We start from the raw sequence: 20,384 nt of genomic DNA, 5'->3' as shown, positions 1-20,384 counted from the left end.
GTTTGTGAGTCCATTTTATGAGGCTTTGGTACTCTTATTTACAATGTACAATTACTATTACCGAAAGCTATAAAGTCTATCTTAATCTGATTCTGTTGTCTTATATAGAATTATGAAACGTATAGTACAATTTATTTCAGATCTGTAGATTAATGTCAGCTGCTTTCTCTCTCTCTCTTTCCACAGGGGATTTGAGCTGGTGGCATCATCAAGTCCCCGTCAAGACATTCCCTAAAGGACTGGATCAACAAACTGGACCCTTAACTTTGCATGGAAATATTTTATTCGTCTGAGGGAACAGGAGCCACATCGGTGGACCACACTGCATCAAGTGCTGCAACATGTTCAACCTGATGAAAAAAGATAAGGAGAAGGATGGGAGTAAGAAGGACAAGAAAGACAAGAAAGAGAGGATGTCTGCGGCGGAGATGCGCAGTCTGGAGGAGATGAGTATGCGCCGTGGCTTCTTCAATCTGAAGAGGGAGGCCAAGAGGGAGTCGAAGAGCAAGCTGGAAATCTCCAATCCCATCCCCATCAAAGTGGCCACGGGCCATGAAATCAGCCTCACTGACATCGAGTCCGACGGCCTGAGCAACCGTAGCAGCATGGTGCTGGATGACCAGCTGAGCGCTGCCAGCTCCACCGACGACCTGAAGGGCGAGGGTGGCGGGGAGCACGATGGCCGCCGGAGCTCCGTGCGTGACCGCGTGGCTCACTTTGGCTCGCTGGCCAAGCATAATTCTGCACAGGTCGGTCATATGATGAAGCGCTTCTCCTTTTCCCAGAGGAGCAAAGAGGAAAGCCCGTCGGAAGGCTCCACGCCCTCGGGCCAGAACTCGGCCGCTCCCTCCCCACAGGTGGAGACCAAAGTCTTTGACCCGGAGCGGAAGCACAGCCTCAAGCAGCAGTCTGGGGCGCCCCCGGCCAAGAAGGTTTGCATCCCTCAAGTGGTGGACAAGACATTCCTCGCAGACCTGCAGCTGCCCGCCGTTGTCCCTCCAACTGCACCAGAAACGCGCGAGCTGGAGCTCCAGCGACGCAACACTGGCGATTTCGGATTCTCTTTACGGCGTACCACCATGCTGGACCGCGGCGTAGACGGAGGAGTTTACAGGCGTGTGGTGCACTTTGCAGAGCCTGGTGCTGGTACCAAGGACCTGGCGTTGGGGCTTGTACCGGGTGACCGGCTAGTGGAGATAAACGGGCGCAACGTGGAGAACAAGAGCCGGGACGAGATAGTGGAGATGATCCGCCAGTCGGGAGACACAGTTCGGCTCAAGGTGCAGCCTATCCTGGAGCTTAGTGAGCTGAGCCGTTGCTGGCTGAGGAACACGGCGGGTCTACGTAGGGAAGCTAGAGATGTAAGTTCCATTTCACCCATTCATACTAACCATTGAGCTAAACCAACTCCGTTGGCCGGTGTGTGGGTGAAAGAAAGCATTGTGTGCTTTCAGATGGTTTTTTTCTTCTTCTTTTGAATGTGTGATTTCACAAAACGTATGGATCTGTTGTGGTGGTCATTGACTGCGTCGAAGTCAGAACCATCTAACCTTCTAATCCAAACGTTGCTTCCCTCCAGTCCAGACTCGGAGCCTTGCTGCAGGTTCAAATCCTCAGGCCTTCCGCTCCCTCTTAACAGTCCTCCATTGTTTCCTTACAGGGTTTCATTGTCGCCAAAGTGCTACTATGTGAGAGATTTTACTGGAAGGAGGATGTTTATTCTAATGCAAACGCAGTGATGTCATAGCTTCTCTCAAGGGTTCCTAGAAGTTTTCAAGTCTGCGCTCGTCTCTCTCTCTCTGTCCCTCGTATGTTTTCTTTGCTCTCGTGCTTTCCTGAATTCAAGTGGCATATCAAACCTTTCTCTAGCCCCGCTCGGGACCAAGAGGAAGTCGTTGGCGCTTATCTTGTACTTTATGCACCATGTCTCTCTACTCGGTATCAGATAAGAGGTTGCCTTGGCGATGTGATGGACACACACACATTTGAGTGTGTTGTCCAATGTCCATTAGTGTTCGTGTGTGTGTTCTGAAAACTTGTGAGTGTGTATGTGTTGTGTAAGCAGCACGTTTTCCATTCACTGTTGCATGGTTCCGTTTAAGCTAGGATGAAGTCTGTGTTCATGATCATCTCTGCTGATCTCTGCTCTAAGGGATGTAAGGGGTGGAGACCCCTTACATTACATGATGTTGGCAGTACGTAAAAGTGAATACATTTGGGAGAGTTGTGTTTTGTTCATCGTTTGTCCATCATTAAGATTACATAACCCTAGATGTTTCATTGCCCATTTGTTGCAACTTGCAGTATTGTATTGTTGAAAGATAAAATGCATGTCAGGGTCCACACCAGGTAAAACGTGTGGCCTGTAGAGTTCTTAAGTTGGAATATGGCACACTATGTCTTTTCTTTATTCTATGCTGGAAGTGCCACTGATTTTTGCAAGAAGCTGTTTCTGTTATAGCTACTGAATGCTAATGCCTTGCGCTGCTCCATCCAATGATACATTCGGTGACCAGCACAGCAACAACAACATTACCTCACTGCAGCAGTCAGCCTGGTTTAAGTGCCTATTCTCTAGTTATGCCAAAGAGTAACTTTATAAAGTTGTAGCATTAAGCATAGCATTATGTAATAATAATTAGTAAATTGAGATTATCAACTAGGCTATGTGCATTATTGGTGTAGGGGAGCTGATGGTGTTGTACTGACTGCTACTGTTGCAGTCAGCATCACAGACGGGGGTCATCACAGGGACAAATTAGTCTGACTGTCTGTGGCAAGACTTGGCCTTATTTTGATCATAAGGCCCAATTACTGAATGTCAAGTCTCCAGGTTTCTTTAGGATCTGACACTGATTTACTATGACACTGTGGCATATTACCAGTCCACTTGCACAGTGGTTTTCAAGGACCCTCATAACTCTGAGAGCCCTTTTCCACCGGTTGGTTTCCAAGGGGAGCCGGTTCGGTTCTTTTTGGTTCTTATACCCTGAGCCAGAGCTCCAATATTGGACGTTAGTTATGAATTGAGTGGGCAAAACTATACCTAATATATAAAATTGTTTATTATGATCAATACAAGTAAATTAATATATGATAACCCTTCCACAGTATTAGCTTTTTCATATATATATATATATTTTTAGCATATTTTCCTATAATATAGGAAAATATTTTTTTAATATGTAAATGAGGCATTATATTATATATTTAAAATTTGTAATACAATAAATCATTGTCTTCATGTAAGTAATCAACTGGGGGAATTTCATGGTGATAACAATTTTATATACCGGTAGATGTGGTTTTGCACACTCAATTATGTGTTAATATGAGCCATTCTTTGTCCTAACGGAGAAGATTTTGCCATTTCCTTTCGGGTGTTTGTAATGTACTGTTCAGACACAGACTTTGATGTCAGCTATATGCATTCCTGGTTGGTTGGCTATTTTACTCCCCTATTTAATTTATTTAGACATTTTTGGAGCAAGGATAGGTGAACTGTAGGAAGGGATGGTTGAATAAATCTCAGTTAGGCTTTGAAAGGACACAATAATACAGGGATCAGGAAATAATCCATAACTGTACTGTATGTTCTCGCAACCAAACCTTTCTCATGTAGCCGTGGCAATGGCATGGAAGCACCCCCGCGCACACACTTTTCACACTTTTTTTCCCCCACATTCTGGAATTTTCTGTATTATTCTATTTTCGGACTTGCCAATAAACAAAGGAGGCTTTGCTTTAGTTTGCAGTGCAGTGTGACGTTTGCAACAACGGTGAACAACCCCCCCTTGTACTTTTTCTGGCTAGGAGCCTCATTGGTGTAGGTCAGGACTGCTATACCTACCTGCCCCACATGCATCAGATTCAGAGCTACACTATAACCTCTAATGCGAGCGGACACCTGGGGGAACATGGTAGATGGAACCTCACGGTGCATTAGGATCCTGTGCTTTCTGCTACAGCACTCCCTGTCTTGTCCTCATCTTGTCCTTGTCTTGTCCCACCTGAACAGAAATCACAAACCAACCCCGAAGGCCATATTCATGGTGCAGAAGTGTTGAGATGAATAATCCTGGATGGATGGCCTATACATGTTGTTGAGTTGCCCAATCTACCCCCAGCTTTCTCTTGCACTGTCCTCCTTCAGTAGGATGGTGGAGTGGAGTGTGTGTGTGTGTGTGTGAGTGAGGGAAAGTGACCTCACAGACGTAGACGCATTCACTGACTAATAGGGGCCTTGGGCATTATCACCACTTGCCAGTTACAGTAGCGCAGTCATTATGTAATGAGCTGGCCAGGCCTGCTCTGTCTCCCAGTGGGAATGGCTGGTGAATTCAGAGCGCTTACCGGTATATCTTTTTTGCCTCCTTCATTGGCTCCAGTCACACGTGGGCTAGGCAGAGTGACTGTGCCTAGCTAGCCCACATGTTACACTGTTCTCTATGGCAGATGAAGCGAGCGGAGTCTGGAGCACTTGCTCTGGAGTGGGTTGTTGCTCTGAAAAACCACGTTGGATAACAACAATTTGTTTTTATTTCTGTCATGTTAAAGAGCAGCACTAACATTTTCCATCATCCAAACGGGAAGTGCATACCGGGGGTGGAGGAGCATCAGGTCACATATAGGGTACACACGGACGGAACGGAAGAGAGTTGACCGATCAAGTTCATTTGCTTGACTCTGTGTGCAGCTGATTTGTGTGTCTATTAAGCAGCAGGCTTGTCCCTGCCCCTATTGTCCGCTTAAACAAATGTCAACAGCCGCTCGACTGCCCGTTTAAATAAAGGAGAGCCAACAGAAAGAGACATATTTCAATGCTGACAATGGGCTGCAACACAGGAACTCTCATGACTCTGTCAGGAGGCCGCCTTTGCCATGACTGTGGCACAGCTGTCCACTTTTCTGCATTTTCTGTGCCTGTAACAACTCCCTAAATCAACCATTAGACTGTTTTATCGATGCCTTTTGTGTAACTTCACCCACCATCGAGTATACACACACACGCACACAACACACTATTTGAAATAATGCTGTGGGGTTGTAGAAGTGGAAACAAATCTGGGACTCTTGGAAATGCCACTTCAAGAGCCAAAATATTTAAAGCTGAAAACAACACATTTTAATTTGAAACCCCGAAATTAACCGATTTCCGGTTGCATTTCAAAAGCATCATCGTTTTCATGGTCTGAAAAATATAAGGGTTGGAATTTGTGGGCATTTGATTGACTTGTTTACATCATGTCAAACAGTCGAGGAAACTGAAACATAATTGTGGTAATAATAAAAGTGTGGGTTTATAGTTTTCAATTAATGGATAGTCTTACTTTATGTTGGGGAAACTGGGAAGGACTTTCGGTTTTCTTTGTTGTTTACCCCAGTGTAAGCCGTCACCCAGACGAAGAATGGATGCATTTGCTTATTTTACAATAAAGGCAAAAGGACACGAAACACTCGGGTGAAGTGAGGGGTGCTCTTATCATCATACATCATATACTGTACATCACATTCTGTGCTCAGCCGATCAAATCATCACAAAATGTCATTCCGGCCAATCGATCACAATTTGCGTCACTTTTCTGTCCTCACTTTTGTCTTCAATGTTTGTGTTTACACACACACACGGAAAGCTGGGCATAGGAGGGGCTAGAGCTCCTCAAAAACCAGATTCAAACCTGTGACACAGCTATATTATTATAGCTGCCTATATTATGTCTGTAATCCACTGTACATACAAATGTATCTAAATCACCAAGTCACACTGTTGTTTTGTGGAAGTGCCGTGATTTAGGGTTAAATTGACGGGCTGGAACGTGTCTTACTGCCCAGTATAGCATCGGAAGGGGTCGACAACGGTACGGCTGGTTTAAACGACTCTTCAGGGATTCCAGATAAACATGAAATATATGGGTGTATGTTATATTTACCTCCCACGGGGAGTGGGAAGCAATTATCCTCCAGTATATCAGCATAGGGGAGTGTTGTGTAACTGGACTGTCTGTCTGTGTGTGTGCGTGTGTGTGTGTGTGCATACATAGAGACAGACATACACACATTGCTGCGTATAGGAGTGGCTAGCACCACTCAAAAACCAAACAGCTTCATGACCTCTACAGCTAAAACCACCATAACCTCCTGGAATCGCACAGCGCTCCACACTCTGTGTGGGGGGTGGGGGGGGGGGGGGGGGGGGGGCAGGCAGTGGGAGTTCCACTGAGCCAGTTCTATATTTAAGTTTGTCCACTTTTCCTTACATGAAAGTCCAGTTTTTCTTGGCAAGTGGCCGTGTGTGGAAATTCTTTCCTCCTCTGTTTCTGAGTAGGAATGCGTGAGCAGGGTCAAAGATCACGAGCGAGTCGAGAGTCAGCGCGATCTGCAGACTCTTAGACAATGCCGTCTCCGGCACACAAACGCACAAACACAGTGGTGGTTTTTTAAAAGTCTGACAGGATGGCAGTGTTCTCCCAGTCGATGGCTCCTATGGGGAGATTGGGGACAGGATGTCCTCTTTGACGACTTGGGACCTGCTGCTCAAGACGGGAAGAAGCGTTCACTCCCTACATCAAACAACAACAAACAAGACAAACCATGAGGTTTATTTTGGGCTCGGACATGGTGGAGGAGTCCGCTCCAACATGTCCGTGGAGTCTGACATTCACGAGGAGACGGGAACTATCGGCAGTGGTTAAAACGATGGGATGTGTCGAGGATGCCTAATGCCTTAACATCTTAACATCCAACCCCCTGATTACAACCTTTTTAACGGATTTGTGTATGAATTCAGAGTTGCTGCCCTTTTTTATATCCCCTTTTTTGGGGGGGGGGGGTCAATATTTCGCAGCTGCAACATGATTAGCTCTCTCCACCGCATCATTCGCCAGCTAGTGGCTGAGAGTATTATACTCTTCCCTTTCTCCATTATTAGACCATCTTGTGTTTTACAAGAAGGCACATTAGTTTAATCATGGCTCCATGGTTGACTGGCTGCTGCTTCCACCGCCCAGCCATTTCCAGTGTTATACTGTGTGTGTGTGTGTGTGTGTGTGTGTGTGTAAAGCACCATTGTGAGTATATAGACCAGGTCCAAACCTTTTACTAATCCTCTCTAGAACCATTATTATTATTATAAGTACCAGTAGGACGCCTGAGGGCGCGTGCACACATCCGCCTAAGTGACGGGCAGACTGCTCGGCGAGCGCTGGCGCTTTGGCATGGGGGTCAGATCAACATTATGGAATGTCAGGAATAGGTCAGCTCCATATATGGAGATCTAAGGGTGGCAGCGGGGGCAGTGTCTTGAATGTACAGGGTTTGATGAGGGCCGGGCCTTAATTTCCGGGCCTGTTGATGAGAACTGTAGTTTTCACCGGCTGCCGGGCGTGGCTGCACTAATAACTTTTGAGCGGGCCCGTCTAGAGTTTAAATGGACAGGTATCGTATTGTCCAATCATATGAGGGCAATAATAGGCAGGGGCATGTAATCGTCCAATCAGAGGAAAAGACCAATAACAATAGTCTTGTTTGCCCATCGGCAACCACACTAATAATTATGTTTCTGGTCCATATAGGGCAGGGCTGATGTGGGCATGTTTGCTATCATTGTGGCTAACTGGTACAGTAGCGGTGTTTTCCTGGGCTACATATTAACCACTATAGTTGTGATTGTGTAAGGTTATGTAGTACACTACAGGCGTGGCTGTGCAGACTGCTGTACAACTGTGCAGCTGTTTACCAGATGTTGGCAAGCAATGCACGTAACCAGGTATGGTTGGATGCCAGAGTGCTCCTGTGGTGAAGGACACAAGCCAGAATGAATGACTGGCAGGCATTTGTGTATTCTACATGTAAGCAGCTTAATTTCTAATAACCATTAACGTGTGTGTGTGTGTGTGTGTGTGTGTGTGTGTGTCGGAGAGATTGAGTTTCATATCTGACGGAGATTGAGTTTCATATCGGTCTGTCTAGTGGGTGGTTTATAACCAATGTAGGTTATGTGTTCTCTTTGTAAAGCAAGATGGGAAGGTCAAGTGTCACATGGCAATAATGCACACATTTTATTCATCGGGTGGGTTGACACATCATTGGACTATAGGTTCACGTTCAACCTAAATGTTGACGCATTCGGGAACACATTTGAGACGATCTTCAGGATGTACACACCATCATCGTATCGAGCCGTATAGTATGTCATGAGCCTATTTTGTTGGGCAGTGCAAACATGGACCCAAAGACTAAAGATTATCTGGAGATCGTAAAGTATTGCCCTTCGTTGTCTGTCTGCTATGTACACATGAACCTCACGTTTTGGGCTGACATTTTCATCTATTTCCAGAGAGCTCTCTCTGTCTTTCTCTCGCTCTTTCCCTCCCTCTCCCTAGCTCCGAGTCTGCCTCGTCACAGTCCTATAGCACAAAGCCTGGACTTTCTGCCACATTCCACTGACTGTGGCATTGTACTGGTGCTTTGAGTTGTGCTTCTGCTGTGCTCTGTCAAATGGTCTGACTCTGGACACGAGCACTGACTGACTGCATTTTGGTCAAATCCACTGGCTACAGCGGTGTTTAAACCTCAGTATATGTATGTTGTTGGTTCATTTCGCTGTAAGGAAGGCATAGTGAACAATCAGGCGTGCGGTTATCAGAAAATTGATGTATGATGTGGTCCATGCGAGTATAGGAATAGGGGCGGGTACAAGATTAACCGTACAACCCATTCTGGGCGGGAACCCCTTTTGGTGTTTTAAGCATTGCTATGCTTTAGCCGTTGAAAAATAGCAGATCTACAAGTAAAGCCCATAGCACCGAGTGCCGCACTATGAGGTCTGCTATTTTTGAAAAATTGTGAAAATGTGGCGAAAAATCTTTATATTCTTTCAGAGCAAACGTTTTTAGCTCAAATCTTTGCTTCTGTGGGGGTCCCTGAAACAACACATTTTCAGATGGGGTAATTCAGTGGTCAATTTCATATATTTTTGGGGTCCTTGACATGAAAATGTTTGAGAACCACTGACACAGAAACATGTTTTTTTTTTTCTTCCAGAAAACTGTCAGATTTTAGAAGACATTTGTAGAATAGTCCTCCGGTCTAAATGGGTTAAAACAAACTGTTTAGGACTGATGAACTAAATTACCGGTATTACGACATTGTGCATAATATATGCAAAATACGATAAGGGTATCGCAACAGGCCCACCTTTGCAGGTACTCGCTCCTGCGCCATCTGTGGGCCAGTGGCCTCGCTCTCTCCGTCTCTCCTTCCCTCAAGGCACCGACGGGACTCTGCATGGCAGGGGCGTCCTCCTCCCTGAGCCAAGACTGGGCTTGACCGCATACCTCGAATAGACAGGAGTTGGGTGGCTTCAGCAGGTTATCAAATGGGCACCCCCCTTCACTGATGTTTCGTTGATTTAAGCCCATGACACCTCGGAGGGGCTCAACGGCAGATCCAGCGTCCTGGCTCTACCCCCGCTGAACACCACCCAACTCTATGTCTTTAGTCCTTCAGTAGGCCGGCTCTGCCACCGCACCTCTCTTTGTATCCAGATCCACCGGGATGCTTCCTCTGCCCGCTTAGTGATGTTGGCTACCAGCCGTTTCCTAGCAAGCCCTTCAATCCCCAGCAGTCCGAGGGCTCTCCATAGCGACTGTCCGGCAAAGCCCCTGCAGCTCACCTCCACCGGCAGATTCCAGGCCTTCCATCCGTTTTGCTGGCTCTCGAGGATGAGAGCTTGGTATTTCTTGAGCTTGCGCTCGTACGCTTCCTCCATCCTCTCTTCCCAGGGTACCGTCAGCTCGATAAGCACCACCTGTTTGGTACCTTTAGACCAGAGTACAATATCTGGTCTCAGGCTAGTGTGGGCTATCTCCTCTGGGAATTTGAGCTGCTTCTTCAGGTCGGCCCGCATCTCCCAGTCGCTTGCCGTGGCCAGGACCCCTTTGCTCCTCCCTCCTGCTGCTGCGCTTTCTCCTGCCCTGACAAAATGGATAAAGCGGGGCCCATCAGAAAGCTTTCTTGACCTTGTCCTTGCCAGCTCGACACCCTCTGCCAACTGTGTTAGGATCTGATCGTGTCGCCACCGGAACTTGCCATCTGCTAAGCTTGAGCGACATGAAGAGAGGACATGCTCGAGGTTAGCTATCCTTCCGCAGAGCGTGCAGCTAGGGCTCGCTACCAGTCCCCATGTGTGGAGATTTGATGGAGTAGGCAGGACATCATATACCGAACACAACAGGAACTTGATCCGGTGGCCTTCCATGCTCCAGATGTCCTGCCAGGTTAGAGCCCTCTCTCTTACACTCTCCCATCTTGTCCAGCTGCCTTGTTTCCTCATGGCTACAGCCTTGACATGCCGGTTTTCCTCCTCAGCCTTTCGGACCTCTCTCTGCACCATGCCTCGCCGCTCCTTTGGGTCAGCTTTGTTCCAGCTTGTTCTGGTGGAGCAACCCAGACCCATCCTTCCCTGGGCTACTGACCCAACGAGGTCAGCATGATGCAGTCGATCTTCGGCTTCCTTCAGTGCTCTGCTGGCTGACCACTTTCGGCCTGTCCTGACAACAATGCCTGCCTCACGTACTCTCTCGTCTTTGCTGTCTCGTAGCATCATGGCCTGGCGTGTTTTTGTCGCCTTGTACTCCTCCACCACGGATGTTATTGGCAGCTGTAGCTTGCTGCCTGTGCTGTACAGGCCAATGGAGCAGAAGCTTCTTGGGACGCCCAGCCATCTCCTCAAGTAGGTGTTCAGCTTTCTCTCCAGCCCCTCAACTGTGGAGACAGGTACCTCATAAACCAGGAGTGGCCAGAGCAGTCTGGGGAGCACCCCATGTTGGTAACCCCAGGCCTTGTACTTGCCCGGCAGGCCACTCTTCTCCAGAGATTTCATCCAAGTCTCTGCTTGGATAAGCATCTCCTTCACACTCTGCCTGTCATTGAGGTCATTTCTGTACCACTTCCCCAAGCACTTCACAGGTTTCTCTTGGACAGTTGGGATGATGTTCTCCCCAATCTTGAATCGAAACCGGTCCTGGACACGCCCCTTCTTCAGTACTAGGCTTCTGGATTTTGCTGGTTTGAACTCCATCCTTGCCCAATTGGTGAGCTCAATCAAGTCCTCCAAAATCCATCTTCCTTCTGGCACTGACCTTGCTGTGATGGTGAGGTCGTCCATGAATGCTCTGATCGGCAACATCTGGACGCCACTTGCAAGTACTGCACCTCGACGCAACTTCTCTGCTGACTTGACGAGAAGGTTCATCGCTGCGGAAAACAGAATCACTGAGATTGTGCAGCCAGTGACAATGCCCACCTCTAGTCTCTGCCAGTCAGTGGTGAATTCTCCGCAGGTGAAACGCATGTTGAATCTGTCAAAGTAGTGCTGCAAGAGCTTCTGGAATCGCTCTGGGATATGGTAGGTCTTCAGAGTCAACTCGACTAGCTTGTGGGGTATCGTTCCATAGGCATTTGTTAGATCAAGCCATAGAACTGCCAGGTCACCGTGGTTTCTCTTTGCGTCCTCAATGATCTTGGAGATGACGCTGGTGTGTTCAAGACAGCCGGATACCCCTGGAATGCCACCTTTTTGAACCGAAGTGTCCATGTAGTCATTGTCCAACATGAAGGTGGTCAACCTCTTCGCCAGAATCCCCAGAAAGATCTTAGCTTCCACGTTGAGAAGCGAGATGGTACGGAATTGCTTAATCCCTGTAGAGTTTTCTTCCTTAGGGATGAAGCACCCCTCAGCAACCAACCAGTCATCAGCAAGGAAGTTCTTTCTCCATGCCACTGTCAGTAGCTTCCAGAGTCGTTTCCTGAGACTTTCGCAATGCTTGTAAACGTTGTACTGGATGCCGTTTGGCCCTGGGGCTGACTTTCCCCTTGCCTTTTTGAGAAAGCTGTTGACTTCCTGCCAGGTTGGTTCCCCTACCTTGAAGGGGATAGTTGGTTCAGCTGGTTTGATGAGCCTCTCCATCTCCTCTAAACTGTCCTCCCTTCTGGGATCATTGTGGACCTGACGAAGGTGCTCCTCCACTTCTTCCTTTGTTGCTTTCAACTCCCCTGATCTTTTGTCGCCCAGGAGTTTCGACAGGTAATTGAATGGATTCTTAGTGAAGTTTGCCCTTTCCTTCAAGCGACGCTTCCTGTCCCTGCGGTGACACTCTGCTCGGCGCAAGATCTTAATGCGCTCTCTCAAGTTGTCTCGAATTTCTGTGATAGCTGGTCTCTCATCTGCTGTTGCTTCGCGAAAGGCCTTCTTAATCCTCCGCAGATCCGCTCTAAGGCTTGCTATTTCCTTCAGGCGTCTGTTTTCCTGGGGCTGGATGTTTACTCTACGTTTCAGCTCTTTCTTTCCGAAGCGATCAGCACCCATGCTCCAGATAATCGAGGACATGGCCTTGAGCTTCTTCCCCACATCTCCTGCGATGGCTGCTTCCAGCACCTGGTCCGCATCACGATCGAACATCTCCCATTCTTTCCTTGCAGCTGCAGTTGGCCAGTTGACTCGTTCTTTCCGAACGTCTGCAGAACGAGTGTTCTGACCAGGCCGTCTGGTATCCTGAATGACTTCCCTCTCACTCTGGTGCCTTGCCGCCTCCGTCACACCAGCGATGCTGCTCCTGACCCCCTCTTCATCATGTGCCTGGAGATTCTGGGGACTGTGGTTTGTGTCCTGCCCCAGCCTCTCCTCCGACTCACCAGGTTGCCCTGTGCGTTGCACATTACTTTTAGGATTCAAGCACTTCATCATTCTCTGGTGTATCTTCAGACCCTTCTCATTTTTGCATTTCTTCCCACATCGGCAGACCCGGGATAAATCGCTAGGCTGTTCCATAGTCGATTGTCCGTCAAGGGTGGTCATAACATTGGTCTGTCCTGTGGGTCGATCATCCTCCCCCGCTCTCGCACGACCCCGGGGGTATCTTTTTATATACCTTTCCATAGCGATTATTGGTGGGTTCCTCCTCACGGAGGATGTGCTTCGGCTTGCCAAGCCTCCGCACCCCGGCTCTGGTCTTTCCCAAATGTCAGCAGTCTTTCCTCGCTGTCACCGTTCTTCCTCGGTTGCCAACTTGTCTTTCCAAGTGGTCACTGGGTCTACCAGAGAAGAATATGCAAAATACGATAAGGGTATCGCAACAGGCCCACCTTTGCAGGTACTCGCTCCTGCGCCATCTGTGGGCCAGTGGCCTCGCTCTCTCCGTCTCTCCTTCCCTCAAGGCACCGACGGGACTCTGCATGGCAGGGGCGTCCTCCTCCCTGAGCCAAGACTGGGCTTGACCGCATACCTCGAATAGACAGGAGTTGGGTGGCTTCAGCAGGTTATCAAATGGGCACCCCCCTTCACTGATGTTTCGTTGATTTAAGCCCATGACACCTCGGAGGGGCTCAACGGCAGATCCAGCGTCCTGGCTCTACCCCCGCTGAACACCACCCAACTCTATGTCTTTAGTCCTTCAGTAGGCCGGCTCTGCCACCGCACCTCTCTTTGTATCCAGATCCACCGGGATGCTTCCTCTGCCCGCTTAGTGATGTTGGCTACCAGCCGTTTCCTAGCAAGCCCTTCAATCCCCAGCAGTCCGAGGGCTCTCCATAGCGACTGTCCGGCAAAGCCCCTGCAGCTCACCTCCACCGGCAGATTCCAGGCCTTCCATCCGTTTTGCTGGCTCTCGAGGATGAGAGCTTGGTATTTCTTGAGCTTGCGCTCGTACGCTTCCTCCATCCTCTCTTCCCAGGGTACCGTCAGCTCGATAAGCACCACCTGTTTGGTACCTTTAGACCAGAGTACAATATCTGGTCTCAGGCTAGTGTGGGCTATCTCCTCTGGGAATTTGAGCTGCTTCTTCAGGTCGGCCCGCATCTCCCAGTCGCTTGCCGTGGCCAGGACCCCTTTGCTCCTCCCTCCTGCTGCTGCGCTTTCTCCTGCCCTGACAAAATGGATAAAGCGGGGCCCATCAGAAAGCTTTCTTGACCTTGTCCTTGCCAGCTCGACACCCTCTGCCAACTGTGTTAGGATCTGATCGTGTCGCCACCGGAACTTGCCATCTGCTAAGCTTGAGCGACATGAAGAGAGGACATGCTCGAGGTTAGCTATCCTTCCGCAGAGCGTGCAGCTAGGGCTCGCTACCAGTCCCCATGTGTGGAGATTTGATGGAGTAGGCAGGACATCATATACCGAACACAACAGGAACTTGATCCGGTGGCCTTCCATGCTCCAGATGTCCTGCCAGGTTAGAGCCCTCTCTCTTACACTCTCCCATCTTGTCCAGCTGCCTTGTTTCCTCATGGCTACAGCCTTGACATGCCGGTTTTCCTCCTCAGCCTTTCGGACCTCTCTCTGCACCATGCCTCGCCGCTCCTTTGGGTCAGCTTTGTTCCAGCTTGTTCTGGTGGAGCAACCCAGACCCATCCTTCCCTGGGCTACTGACCCAACGAGGTCAGCATGATGCAGTCGATCTTCGGCTTCCTTCAGTGCTCTGCTGGCTGACCACTTTCGGCCTGTCCTGACAACAATGCCTGCCTCACGTACTCTCTCGTCTTTGCTGTCTCGTAGCATCATGGCCTGGCGTGTTTTTGTCGCCTTGTACTCCTCCACCACGGATGTTATTGGCAGCTGTAGCTTGCTGCCTGTGCTGTACAGGCCAATGGAGCAGAAGCTTCTTGGGACGCCCAGCCATCTCCTCAAGTAGGTGTTCAGCTTTCTCTCCAGCCCCTCAACTGTGGAGACAGGTACCTCATAAACCAGGAGTGGCCAGAGCAGTCTGGGGAGCACCCCATGTTGGTAACCCCAGGCCTTGTACTTGCCCGGCAGGCCACTCTTCTCCAGAGATTTCATCCAAGTCTCTGCTTGGATAAGCATCTCCTTCACACTCTGCCTGTCATTGAGGTCATTTCTGTACCACTTCCCCAAGCACTTCACAGGTTTCTCTTGGACAGTTGGGATGATGTTCTCCCCAATCTTGAATCGAAACCGGTCCTGGACACGCCCCTTCTTCAGTACTAGGCTTCTGGATTTTGCTGGTTTGAACTCCATCCTTGCCCAATTGGTGAGCTCAATCAAGTCCTCCAAAATCCATCTTCCTTCTGGCACTGACCTTGCTGTGATGGTGAGGTCGTCCATGAATGCTCTGATCGGCAACATCTGGACGCCACTTGCAAGTACTGCACCTCGACGCAACTTCTCTGCTGACTTGACGAGAAGGTTCATCGCTGCGGAAAACAGAATCACTGAGATTGTGCAGCCAGTGACAATGCCCACCTCTAGTCTCTGCCAGTCAGTGGTGAATTCTCCGCAGGTGAAACGCATGTTGAATCTGTCAAAGTAGTGCTGCAAGAGCTTCTGGAATCGCTCTGGGATATGGTATTACGACATTGTGCATAATATAATTGTAACGTACAAGACCATGCTCGTACTGCTTTTCAATGTGACCGGCTGCAGTTCAGACTGAATTTAATTGGTTCTAGAAGTGCTTGGTTATAATATGTGACGCCTGCTGCTTTCTGTACCGCAGAGCACTGCCCACATTTAGTGATGGTTTCTGTCCAGAGCCACAGGGCCATATTAATGTTAACTCCAATATTGCCACAACATATTGAAATGTTAAATTCAAAAATATATTCAAAAGTGTTAATACTCTAATCGCAAGTAATACTCTAATCATACGGATGTGTGACGCATGCTTCCTTGATGACGTCAACCGTGTTTACATTTCATTTATCTGCGCAAAAGTGGTTTTGGATGTACCGTCCGTAGTGTTTCTGTTCTCGCCAACAAATTGAGGAGTGTTTGTGTGTGTATGGACTTACAGTAGACTAATACACCTGCTCCAGGGAAGCACCTGGCCCCCAGTACAACCTGCAGTGCAGCATTCTGAGATGTAAATATGAAGAGGCCACTAGGCCTAGTGGCTGCAGGCAGCCTCTCTTCATATTTACATTAACAGGACAGGACTCCTGTCCTGTTAATCTCAGCGACTCTTTGTTGATGTGAATTGCAGGGTTTGTTTCTAGTATTTGACCTCCCCACAAACCATGTATCTCTTGTTTCACTTCAACAACTCTTCTCTCACTATTTTCTTCACTTTGTTTGGGGGTGTACTGTCTCCATTATAAGTTAACTAGACCCATCTTTTTTTCTCCCTTTCTCTCCTCTCTGCTCATCATATTTTTTTCCCCCCCACTCTCATTCTCACCGTCCACCGATCTTCCATGGTCTTTGGCAGGGGGCTCTGGTATTTCCGGTTGGCTTGGCATCAGCTCTCAACTGTCTGGGTCTGGGAGCAATTTGGTCCATTTGAATAATTAATACAGGTTCATAAAAACAGCCCGACTACCCTAGGACCAGAACACCCTGCTGTTAGAATTGTGTGGTGTTGTAAAGAATTATGTGGTGTGTTGTCTGGAGTTTTGTGATGTTGTCTGGACGGGTTATATGGTGTTTACTAGTATTGTGTGTGTGGTGGTGTTTAAATGTTTTGTTTGGTGTTATCTCTGGACTGTATCAAAGCAGGATTTACACGTTTGTACCTACGTCGATCGAATCCCTGGGTTGTCTGCCTCGCAACGTTTGATGACTTTTACTTTGGCACATTGCCATGGTTATGATGCAAGCCTAACCTTTTCTGGGGCAATTTATGTTCAGGATAACTGATTTGAAACGGCTTTTAGACCCATCAGCTGTTGCGTCATTTAGTCACTGTCAACAAATCGGGCTTCCCCGGTACTCTCTGGAAATGCCCTCACCATTCCTAGACGATCTTAGATTTAGTAGCACAAACAGGAGTCAGAACTTCTACCAGTGATACAGACTTAATGAGGATGTGTGGATATTATCTTTGCAGACTTCTAGTGCCGTTTGCCATACTTACATTGCAAATCCCAGTTACAGAAGCCATACAATCACTTGTTTTCACAAACTGTGTTTATTGGCGAAGTAGTGCATCATGCCATGCATGCATTGCCTGCCATAGGTGATCTCAGAAAACACACTGTTAATCATGTTATTAAATTGCTCATTTTAACACCTGCTAATCGTTGGCTCTCCCTCTCATGGAACTCATAAATGTGTTTTTCTGTGGTGGTAATGACCAGCGATTTCATCAGACCGTTTTTGTCTGTGCGCACTGCAGAGATTAAATTCCTTAACGCCGAGACTAAATGTCAGAAACGTATACCTAACCACAATGGCGTAATGCACTGTACTTACCCCCCCCCCCCCCCCCCACACACACACACACACACACACACACACCCCACCCCCAGGCCCAAAAAGAGTATTGTGTTTAAGTCTGATTCAAACGAGCAGTACTGAAGTTAATTTGACACCGAATGATCTGTGATTTTCAATGACCATTACAAAGCTCAGCACGTTCGTCAAGCCGTACAAATAAAAATACAAATAATGGTTATTGTTATTGAATATGCTGTTCTCTTTCAAATATTTGTTTTGGTATAATATCTCTTTGTTTCACCCAAAAGCCTTGTATAGCCTTATTAATCCTGCGGATGAAATTGAGCTTCACCCAGCAGATGACTGTTCAGATGTTATCTTGAGATCTCGGGTGGCGGTCCGTCCGTCCATCACCAGCTAATCTCTGGCACCGTTAACCCGGTCGATAACACATTTTGCACGCACACTCCCTGGATGCCAACGATGAATCTCTGCCCCAAATGTTCCAGAACGGCCTGTTATAGCGCCACCAGGAGGCCGACTTTTGCAAAACACATTTTACAAAAAGAATCCCGGAAATCATTACACGGTATCTCTATAGTGATGTGTTCAAGACGGATCTTTCACTGACTGTCGTCCTAGGCTGATGAATATATCCCACCCTTTTCACATTGGCCTGTTATAGCGCCACCAACAGGTGGGTTTTTGCAAAACACATTTTTGGAACAAAATGCCTCAAATCATCCAAGGCGTAAAAATAAATGGCACCCTTTTCACATTGGCCTATTATAGCGCCACCAGGAGGCCACAACCTGACCTGCCCTGGTGGAGACCTGTGCCCCGAGGGGCACTTTATCTAGTTATTATTATTGTTCTCTGGAGTTGTTTGGTGAGGTCTTGTTATTCAGCCCCACTCGGGAAGCAATTGAGATCTTTACTGGTTTCCTCTTATCTATAGACCCTCAAACACCTCATTTCTTCACTCAACCACGTTTCTTTTCTTCAGAACTCAATATTTTATTTTTTTACGTCTTCTCCAATCAGTGTTTTTGCTTCAATAACAGAGCCACCATTTGTAGTGGTAGCAGAAATGGCACACGCTGTTATTTTTCTTATGACTCGCATTACGACGAAAGTGGTGGCAGAACGCTTTGCGGAGCGGCATTGATATCAGAAGGTCGCTAGTTCGTATCCCCGGACCGGCACGTTAGAATTACCACCGCTGAAGTGCCCTTGAGCAAGGCATTGAACCCCTACCATGAAATGTTCTATGAGCAGGGCCTGGCTGTAAACAAGTTCTTCAGCTTAGTCCAGTTACCCTGCAGGGTAAACATGGTAACTTTGCTTTGCTTACATGCTTCGTAACGTGGATGATAACAAAATGCACAAATCATTGCCTGGACCTTTCTTCCCTTGCTCACTGAGTCCCTATAGAGGTGGGGAGACCTCAAGTATTTCCTGCAGCCGACAGGATTTTCCCCACTCAGTGCCAGGCAGCCCTGCCTGAATTTAAAGCGTGGTCCTGTCTCTCTGCTTAACCACATTAACTCTGGCGTCCATATTTCTGGGCAAATGTTTGTTTGTTGCCAAAAACATTTGAAATAGCTGATCTACAAGCTTGGACCCTCGACTCACTAACCAGTATTTGACATTTGTTGTATGGGTACACCCTCCACACGCCTGTCCATTAGGCAAGCTTGCTCTTTCTTGTCTGCCTCTTTTTGCTTTTTGTGTTTCACATCATGAGACTAGACTCTCATATTAATCATATCGCTTCCCTTTTCACCTCTAAATACCAAAAATTGCTCCGTGGCTATAGTAGACATCCACGTGCTTCTCTTTGTGGTTTGTGAACCTTGTCATCCTGTAGTGTGGTTCACTCTTGGCATAGTGTAGTTTCTCAAACATTAATGCCCAAATCGGTTTTATATTTAAATTTTGAAGTCATACTGTGTAGTCTTTCTGGCGCTCAATGATTCAGGGCAGGCTCCTACCTCCTGACTGAGAACACAACTACAGGCACATATTATATTAGTGCCTACGACACTCAAGAATACAAATTGTGTTTAATAATGTTCATAAAAAAACTAATACATTTATTGTGAAAAGTAAACCAGTGAAACTACTTTTATTTGGAAAATGTTGTACACATAGTATGACTTAAATGGCAGTACAAATAAATCTCTGTTATGTATACTGACTGTAGGTGTGCATGTACTGTATATGTATGTCCCTGGACTGCATGTACCGTACAGCCTGTGTTTATGTTTTGATATGGGGTGTGTCCCAGTCTGTGGGTATAATAAAGGAAGTAATACAGTGCAGAGAGGAAGTGGCAACCAGTGGACCTGGCAGAGCGCACTGGTTTAACCCATTCTGGGTGGGAACCCCTTTTGGTGTTAGCATTATGCTATGCTTTAGCTAATGAGAAATAGCAGACCTACAAGCTCATAGCGTGCCACCGAGTGGCACGCTACGAGCCACCGAGTGGCGCGCTACGAGCTTGTAGGTCTGCTATTTTTGAAAAATCGAAGAACGACTGACATAGAAACACAGCTTTTTCAGAAAACTGTCAGGACGTAGAAGACATTTTTAGAATCTGATCCGAGGTCAAAATGGGTTAATGTGTCAAAGTACCGTGTTCTGGAGCACCCCCTTTGTGACCTGAACGTCACCTCGGAACTGACCTCCGGATTCATGCGATGCCACTGTAGCAGAATGTCTTATGCTGGCAATCTGGCAACGCTTTTAATACTTCACTGTTGGAAGTCAATGATCAACCGTATGCGTTTCAACCACGGCGTCTGGTCTGGCTGGTTCACGCTGTGTGATATTGTCCTGGCTCGTGATCAGATCTGGCAGTTTAAAGACACTCGTAGAACTAGCTGAACGCTAAATGCGTAACTACTGTGGACGTATCTCAACACGTGCCTGGGTCCCACTTCTATTGATCTTGTTAAAGAATCATAATGAAACTGACAGTCCAACCCATGTGTTATACTGTATGTGCAAGCCAGTATATTATTACATCAATGTCTCCCTGCATGTCCTCCTCGTTGCACTGTATCACAACACAGAAGCAGTCTGGAAGCGTAGTGTGTGTGTGTGTGTGTGGGGGAGGATGGCCATGTGGAGCATGTAAAGCACCCGCCATGAAATTTGGCCATGCATGGTGGGTACCCTGGATTGCCGTGGAAACGAGCAGCTGTGGGCCAGAACA

At 47.6% G+C, this 20,384-nt stretch overlaps 1 protein-coding gene across 4 annotated transcripts in view; it reads left to right on the top strand.

Moving 5' to 3' along the window:
* The window catches only part of myo18ab (myosin XVIIIA b), a 156,400-nt gene that overhangs the window by 3,368 nt on the left and 132,648 nt on the right, over window positions 1–20,384 (top strand). For all 4 annotated transcript variants that reach the window (XM_080773074.1, XM_080773072.1, XM_080773082.1 and 1 more), the window contains exon 2: window positions 187–1,361. In XM_080773074.1, coding sequence (XP_080629200.1) covers window positions 342–1,361 — 1,020 coding nt within the window. In that variant the 5' untranslated portion in view covers window positions 187–341. The remainder of the gene's footprint in view (window positions 1–186; window positions 1,362–20,384) is intronic.

Source organism: Protomyctophum bolini (assembly GCF_963924005.1).
Source record: "Protomyctophum bolini genome assembly, chromosome: 9".
NCBI lineage: Eukaryota > Metazoa > Chordata > Actinopteri > Myctophiformes > Myctophidae > Protomyctophum > Protomyctophum bolini.
This window is presented reverse-complemented; position numbering and strand designations above follow the sequence as displayed.